The sequence below is a fragment of the Leptinotarsa decemlineata genome, unplaced genomic scaffold, assembly GCF_025532065.1.
Source record: "Leptinotarsa decemlineata unplaced genomic scaffold, Ldec_3_MD MMD2_tig00004307_RagTag_RagTag, whole genome shotgun sequence".
NCBI classification, from domain to species: Eukaryota; Metazoa; Arthropoda; class Insecta; order Coleoptera; family Chrysomelidae; genus Leptinotarsa; species Leptinotarsa decemlineata.
The window spans coordinates 10,224,221-10,233,163 of NW_027412606.1; the positions used below are offsets into that span (position 1 = coordinate 10,224,221).

The 8,943-nt window shown below is 34.6% G+C and overlaps 1 protein-coding gene across 1 annotated transcript in view; it reads left to right on the plus strand.

The window, feature by feature from the left end:
* The window catches only part of LOC111506895 (sister of odd and bowl), a 31,829-nt gene extending 23,718 nt beyond the window's left edge, over nucleotides 1-8,111 (plus strand). The window contains exon 2 of the mRNA XM_023162115.2: nucleotides 7,516-8,111. Coding sequence (XP_023017883.2) covers nucleotides 7,516-7,870 — 355 coding nt within the window. The 3' untranslated portion in view covers nucleotides 7,871-8,111. The remainder of the gene's footprint in view (nucleotides 1-7,515) is intronic.
* The last annotated feature ends 832 nt before the right edge of the window (nucleotides 8,112-8,943 follow it).

Here is an 8,943-nt window from a genome sequence, read left to right on the forward strand (position 1 = left end):
CGACTGAATAAATTCATATACCGAGTGGATCTTTTTATGAATGTGGAACTTTTGGTGTCCACCATAAGAACATGTTTTTTAATCATAAAACAATTTTTGTCATTCGAAAAAAATCATCATGTTATTGATTGAAAAAATCAATTGATATTTAACAAAAATTACATTTGGCAGTCCCCGAACAAAAGCAGAAGTTCAGTTCCGGGCTAGTGAACAAAATGAGTTTGTAGTATTAGGTGTTTTATCTGCTACTGCGGCAAACATCTTTATTTGCTGAGACGTTTCGTATATGTTAACTGCCCGAATTATAATCTTTCTATTCAAGATTCCAACCGTAGATGTCTATGTTCTGATATGAGCAGAAGTTATGTGGTAAATGGTGTCACTTCTTCATTGAGTTTAGTCATTTTTTTATAACAACGGCATCGACTACTTTGGTCATTAGCCTCGTCTTCTGGGTAGGCAAGCCATACTACTCAAGTCATATAAACCAATTCTCAATGCGACGTTTCATCCATTAGATTTCACCATCAACCTCATTTTTTTAAGTACAGACTAGTTTTTCCATCGATTTTGTAGTAAATATAATAACACAGCTATGTATTACAATATATCTGTTTTCCGACGTTTTTCTCATCATCACTGTTTGCTCATACAATTTCTGGTCAGAGCTACCTCCTATCCATCGTCCAGGTATAGCTATTGAGAAAACATCTGAAAATAGTTCTGCGATGTGGCGGAGATCCATCATGTTGGAAATACTAATATTTTCTGAGAATATTCAGAGGAAAATCTTCCAACAACTCAACTAGATTTTCCGTCAAAAATACCAAATATAATTTCCCCGTCAAAGATGTCCGGCCTTTGAATAGTTCTTTCATGTTCACACAAAACCTCTGGAATGTATAGGCGTTCATATCACCTAAAAAAAATCTGTTTGAAATCTGTTTTTCCGTTATTCAGCTGTCGCCCCCATACGAACGACAACTCTCAGAAGTTGAGAAACTTGTGCGAGCTAAGGACTAACGAGGTCTTACCTTTAAACGTGTGAGTCCTAACACTTGCAAATTTTCAAAAGGTGTGTGTGTTACAAAATATTGGTTTATCCCTTTTGGAGACTACACAAATATTGATTCTCGGAAACGTCAGGAAACACATGAACTGTAATACATAGCTGAATTTACTCTAACAGTGGGTACAAAAATCGATGAGAAAAAGGTACATATTTGAAAAATTGGATGATGGAATCTAATGAATGAAACGTTGCATTAGAAATTGGTTTATATCAGACTAATTGTTGCCCGCGACTTCGCCTGCATAAAATTTGTTTTGTCACAGCACGTTTCGTGGCAGGCTATTTTAAACAAATGGTTATAGTAGTTTTTTATCAACTGAAAACTTCGAAACTGACGAAATCCAATACAATCTTTGAACCCCTATTTTTACCCTTGCTGGTGGACATTCCTGATTTCCTTTCTTGATGCTTATTTACGCTATTCAAAGAACCTAGCTGCATATTTCAAGATTCTAGGTTCAGTAGCTTCGGCTTTAGGTTTAATATAAGAGCGTCAACAGCTAGTAATTTATATTTTTACTATAAAAATACAGTAATTAAAAAAATATGCCAACTGTCCTAAGTAATGAATAGCTTCTAGAATCTATAAAAAAATTCGCAAAACTAACACAACCGTTATCGACGTCTGCCCGCGTTCTCGGCGATGGCGCCTTATTGCTTAGACTACCGCCATACCCCCGCGCATCGTCTTACAGTAGACGCGACGCGTAATGGCTTACTGCGTTGCGCCAAGTTAATCTAATCGTGATAATTTTCAAACAATTCGTCCCAATTACTTTGTGTATGAAACACAATTTATCTCTATTACATACTTAAAACAAGAATTGTATCAACTGTACAATTGTGCATTGTAAAGAAACTTTCCAATGAAATTGTATTTATGGCTCAGTATTTTGCATATAGTGGGTTCGACATAAGAGGTAGATATATGCCATCGCGGACTTTTATTTAGAACTATTTAAGATAAACAATCTCACGTTACGTACGTTTGTTTGAAGGTGGTTGACAATGTTTCGTGGTGTATTTCATTAGTTCGGACTTCCATTGTCTGATTTAAAATAAATTGATTTGAAATCCCTGAAAGAATCTGTAAAAAATGAAAAGGTTAAAAGAAAAATAACAATTTTATTGAACAAAAACTGAAATTACAAAGAAATAACATATAAGCAACAACCAAAAAAATAAAAATATAAAAAATTGAAATATTAATACGAGCTGAATATTAAAAAAATCAAAAAATATCATCAACAAGAAATGAAAATTGAAAGATTCCAAACCAAGTTATGTCACGACGTTTTGATTGTTAGTATCCACAATCGTCTTCGGGTGATAACTGGACTTATTCCACCAAGATCTGACTATTTATAGGTCATTCGAGTGCTTTCACCTATCCCCTCTTCTCTCTCTCCGCTTCATTGGTTTTAGCCGGAGATGACCGTTTGGCGGGAGTTGGTCGTTTTCCGCTTGATTAGAGGTTTCCATATGTTACGTATCTCTACGCTAGCTTGGCTAAATGCGTTGTTGGACAACATATACGCGGCTTCTTTGAATTTTCTCCTAAACCAGTGTTCCTCCTTGTGGATGATTTCAGCTTGTGCCCACTTGATGTTGTGTTGATGAGTCCAAACATGCTCTGATACTTCGGATTTGCTAGTTTCTCCTCGCTGAGTATGTGTTTCTTGTGCTCAGCAATGCGAACTTTCAATGGCCTCTTAGTTTCACCGATGTATGATTCTCCATACTCGCAGGGTATCCGGTAAATGCAATTCTTGGAATCACAGTCCGCATTTGGTGGCCTGGTTTTCGTGAGGCTGCTACGGATAGTGTTCCCAGATCTGAAACAGGTCCTGATGTTATACTTGGACCCAATCCTTCTTATTCTTTCCGATAACTCTCTGATGTACGGAAGTACAAGTACTGACCGTGGTGGCTTCTCTTCCTTGTGAAGCTTTTGCTGTCTTCTAGCTAAGGTTTGTTCTACCATCACTCTGGAGTAACCATCCCATTGGAGGACATTTTTGATGATGCCTAGTTCCTTTTCGAGACCTTCCTTTGTATTACAGAGCACGAAAGCACGGTCTAGTAGAGTCTTGATGATTCCTCTCTTAGTCGATCGATGGTGGTTGGTTGTTGTTTGTATGTTATTTCTTTGTAATTTCAGTTTTTTGTTCAATGAAATTGTTATTTTTCGTTTGATCTTTTTAATTTTTTACAAATTCTTTTTGATTTTTTACAGATTCTTTCAAGGATTACAAATCATTTTATATTAAATTAGACAATAGAAGTCCGAACTGATGAAATAATCTTACGGTACATTATCTTCATGTAACTCTAACGGTATAGGCAGCGCACGACAAGAATTTTTCCGAGTTACATAATACTTATCGTTATACTTATATTATGACCAAACTTACACAAAACCTTTGTGAATTGTAACCTATATGTTATTCTAATATATAAGCTGCATATATGTAAAGTTTCATCTAAATCCGTTCAGTTGTTCAGGTGTCAAAGAGCTACAAACATACTCACACACATTTATCCATCGTCACAAACTTTGACATTTCAGTATAGAAAGATTATAATAAATATGAGATTATATACAGAAAGTTCCTCCTCATTCGAGAATGAAGACGGTAGAGCCAAAAAAAGAATTTTGACAGTTCTAGTTTTTGGCAAATATTTCAAAAACATACACTGATATTCATGATCTGAAAAGAGGTTATTCTTTGAATTGAAGGGGTTATAGTTTTAGGAGTGATTAATTTTTTTTGGGAATGAAAGTTTTTGGCTTTCTACTACTCCATCTGATACGAAAAAAAAGGGATGAGAGAATCTTCCAAAGAAAGGAAGGAAGTAATCAATTTGAAACTCTATACATGAATGTGTAGATCATGCAAAGAAGTAACTTTCAGACACTGAAAGAAACATGATGACATAAGCAGATCAAGCTTATTCCGTGACATTCAAAATCGTAATTCATGAATGAAGTGTGTGTATTTTCTATAATGTTATCCAATTTGGTACTGAAGAGCCTTAGGGCAAGTGTCTTAAGGCGAAACATCGGTGTATACCAGTGAGGGTGACAGTGTTCTATGTGAGTACAATTTATTACCATTCATTCAAAGTAGAACTCTTGTGAATGATATCTGATTCTTATACCACAACAAATGTTTGAAATACAAACTGAGTAGAGAAAAGTATCTTCTGTATAATTCAGTGTTCATATAGAAGTATTTGTTTCGAAAGAATTATTTTCTTTCGTGTAATTCAATGTTTATATGAAAGTAGCTGTTTCAGGAGGACTTTCTTTCAGTTTGTGTCTGAAAATTACTTCTTTGCATGATCTACACATTCATGTATAGAGTTTCAAATTGATTACTTCCTTCCTTTCTTTGGAAGATTCTCTCATCCCTTTTTTTGTATCAGATGGAGTAGTAGAAAGCCAAAAACTTTCTTTCCCAAAAAAAAGGTTATTCTTGTTTATCAAAATGGGAAACTTCTGTCAAATTTGAACGACCTTAGCTCTCACCATTTCCGGTATTATACTTCCTGTATAAGATTGTAAATTCAGTATCGGACAGCGTTATTTCAATCTGTCATAGATCTCATTAGTGGTACTAATTCATATCATGGATAGCTACAAGGTTTCAACTCACTTCTTACGAACACATTAACAATGGAATCGACAAACAATTCTTACCATGAATGTAAAAGTTTCTACATCAACTGCTGAAGCTATTTATCAAACTTAACACTTCAAATACTCGTATAACGTAGGATTCCATGTTACATTGATGAACAAAAAAATTATAAATCGAAATATACTACTATAATTAACAAATAAGTAAGTTAATGATGTTAATACTTGATAAGACAATGTTTCAAGAAAGTTGTAGATTTTTTTAAATCAAATGCCTTTGAAGATAATTTATATAAAAAATTGTGCGCACCAGACCTTCTTTAGAGTATTGTTCTCATGTATGGAGCTCCGCTTCTAAGCATTCCCCAAATCTGCTAAATTCCATCGAGAAAAGAGCCATCCGCCTGATTGGAAACACGAATATCACTTGCAACCTTGATAGTCTGGAACATCGAAGAAAGGTTGTAGATTCTATAGATACTTTCACGGAAAGTGCTCTAGTGACTTGGTATATTCGATTCCACCAAGAGGGGTACACTTCAGAAATACGTGACGGACTATGGCTGCTCATCGTTTTGAGGTTTAACTCAATACACCTCGAACTTCACTGTTCAAGAACTTTTTCATTTGGAGAACTGCGTTTATGTGGAATAAACTTCCTGAGAGCGTTTTCTCAAATGAATTTAATCGCCAGCAATTCAAATCCATTGTGAATCACAACTTTCGCATAGGCACCGCTCTTAGGGCGCCTCAAGGATTTTCCTGTAGTGAAATGATGATAATATAATACTGAATCAATTAAGATTTGGTAAATATCAATTGGCAAAAATTAAATCATCTATCATATTGGCAAATCTCGCACCCACAGAAGGTGCAGCAGAACAACATTGTTATAGGGCATATAACCAGCTTTAAACTTGGCCGAGTAACGAACTGACAGTAACAGATTGGGGCTGGAGGCAACACCAACCTGACATCATGCCCAAATTCACAGAAAAGGAATCAATTTTGGAAATATTGCTCAAAACTCTTTGCTGCAGCTATGAATATGAATGTAACAACCGAAAACATGATTCGAAATGCACATTTTTATCCTCAAATTGCCATGGTTCTGAAAAATGCTCTAATGTGGAAAAAAATCCTACGAGGAAGGTAATGAGTCAGATGAAACTCAGGATAAAGAAGAAATGCACACTGGAAATAATATTGGAGACGAAGACGGTGATGGTCTTGAAGATTTCGAAATTTGGAATCGGAAAGGTTTGTCTAATGGCATTTAGTCGTCTAACGACGACTAAATGCTATCAAAAAGACAATAACTAATGTTTCAAAAAATATTATACTGAATATATAACATGATTAGTACAATATAACTAAATTTAGGAGTACATATATTCACAGGTACATATATTTATATATAATGAGATTTTTCTATGAAAAAAAAAATAATTAGAATTTAATAAACCAGCTCTTTTACTAAAAAAAGTTTGAATCTCATTTTTAGATGAAATTCCCTTTAATACGAACAACTATTTTCGCATGTTTTTTTGCAACCTTAATGTTACAAGTATTAGTATTTTTTTTGTTCATCAATTTAACATGAACTCCCACGTTATACGAGTAATTGAAGTGTTAATTTTAATAAATGGCTCAAAATTGAACATAAGGATAAAAAAAATTTTTGGATTTGAGTTTTTTCAATTTGTGCATTTTCTAAGAAGATTTGCCATGGTAACGTACAGAAAGTAGAGATTTTAACGAACAAAGAGCCCAGTGACTATTCTACTAAAGCAGATATTTTAAAGGTGGCTATAAACGATTAATCTGCTTGATCAAACGATTGAGTCAATTAATTGACGCGCGCTTCAATCAACTGCAATGAGCCCTTCAATATTTTGATCAAAACCTTCTTTTCACCAGAAATGGGATCAGAACACACTTGTTGTTCGTTCGCTGCTGGTTCATTTCGGTGAGCAATGGTTTCGAACAATGGTTCCTCACATTGGTTGCCGTCAAGCGGAAAAAAACAATAGAAAAAGAAACGACGGTGGTCGAAGGAGTGGTAGTACATGGTACTGATGCAGTTTTCTTGTTTCTGTTGTGAAAGTTCTTGTTCTCCACTTTCTAACTAAAATTGCAAAAAACTTATGACAAAAACCTACCATGTTTTGAAAAATTTCAACAATCTGTATTTCGATAACGGATCATTCTTCGTTAAAAATTTTAATGTTTATCTTGACGAGATCCACCACATACTTAGTTTTTGTAATGTCCTCAGCAACTTCACTTAAGAGAAGTAATATGCTTCGCTATAGAAAATTGTAAATATCTCGAAAATGATCACCTCCAGCGTTGTTGAGAAGGCGTACCTTTTTTACTTGAAAAAGGTGTGGAATTGGGTTTTTTCATGAAAAGAACCAAAAGTTTACTGTCGAAAAAGTTAGGGCAATTTGAAATAAATAATGACAGCGTATGTAGCGCACTCTAGATAATACATGAAAATTAATAGGAAATTATGATTTCCCACGTCAAGAAAACCCCGCGTACTGAATTTCGTGCAAATAACTTATTTTTTGCAAGATTTATTTTCAAAAAGCGAACAAAAAAATTCAATTTCAACATCCCATGTCTCTGAAAGGAAGCATTTTCATATAAACTTTTTTCCTAAAATTGTCTCAGGAATACGTCACTCGAATATTTTAACGTATTTATGTTACACCCTGTACATTCATATTTCATGTACAACTAATACACTCTGCCTTACAGTTTGAAGAGAATAACCGTTTTTCTATTGTTTCAGGTATATCCACAGCAAAGAAAAGCCTTTCAAATGTACAGAATGTGGAAAGGGGTTTTGTCAGTCCCGAACCCTGGCAGTTCATAAAATACTACACATGGAAGAATCTCCACATAAGTGCCCAGTATGTAGCCGGTCATTCAATCAAAGGTCGAATTTGAAAACTCATCTCCTCACCCACACCGATATCAAACCCTATAACTGTTCAGCATGTGGGAAAGTGTTCCGAAGAAACTGTGATTTGAGAAGGCACAGCCTGACCCACAATTTAGGATCGACCCAATCCAGTACGACAATTCACCAAGACTTTAGTATAGACTCCATAATGAACAGAACTGCGACTGTGATCAGTAAATGATGAAACCTGAAACATTTTACACGACTGAAATTATGGCGTTTCAATAATGCATGCGAAAAATATTGACACGGTTTCAAAATCATTTCTCTGATTCGCATAAAGATATTTCGAATGGTTTGTGGAAAAATAATGAGCAAAGATATATGAACGTTTCTCGTTGTCGTTTTCGAATGTTTGGCAACATGAATTGATTTGAAAGAAAGCTGTATGATTTGTAAAAAATAAATTTCATTTCCAAGGGTCTTTTTATTTCACTTTTAGCTAACCTAGTGAGGGAGAGAAAAGTTAGCAGAAACAGAGAACTGTGTGGATGCTATTTTCCAGGTTTATCAGCCGTGGTCTGCAGGCTTTAATGCCTGGCGTTTCGTCTGCTATTGCGGTGGACATTGTCAAAGGCGATGTGGTTACAGTCATAGTGCTCGAGTTGGTGCTCGCGTTGTTGTTCTCGTTCCGAACTCGGTAACTACGAGTCTGGTATTTGACTCTGGTTTATATTATCATCAGTGGGCTTGTATCTGACCGTGTTTGTGTACCTGTAAGGACAGGTAGCCAAATTTTATTGATGCCCATTGCTTCTTCTTTTTATTCTTATTATCCCCGTGTTTTAGAATTTCTATTGCCTGTAGATATACTCTTAGATAGTAATTTTGTAGAAACAAAAATTGGAATTGAACATCAATAAAATTTGGCTACTTGTCCACACAGATACATAAACAATAATAACACTAGCCAACAGATAAAAAAAAAAATTTGCGACTAATATTGCGACAATATCAAAAATTTTTCATCACGTAAAGATTTTGAGTTATAGTAATTTTTATTTTATACAAAATTTTTTACATTTATAAGGAAATATAAGATTAAAAAAAATATATTTTGAGGATAACAGACTTTATTTAAAATATACATGAAAAAACATTCAAATGAAGTATTTTCCGCGTAACCTTTTTGCAAATGTTGACTTTCTTTTATATAAAACAAAAACTAATCAATACAGTTCATTGTATGATTTTCACTAAAAGGGTTTTACAAAAACCGCAACACGTGTTTCGCTATACAATAGCTTCTTCAAG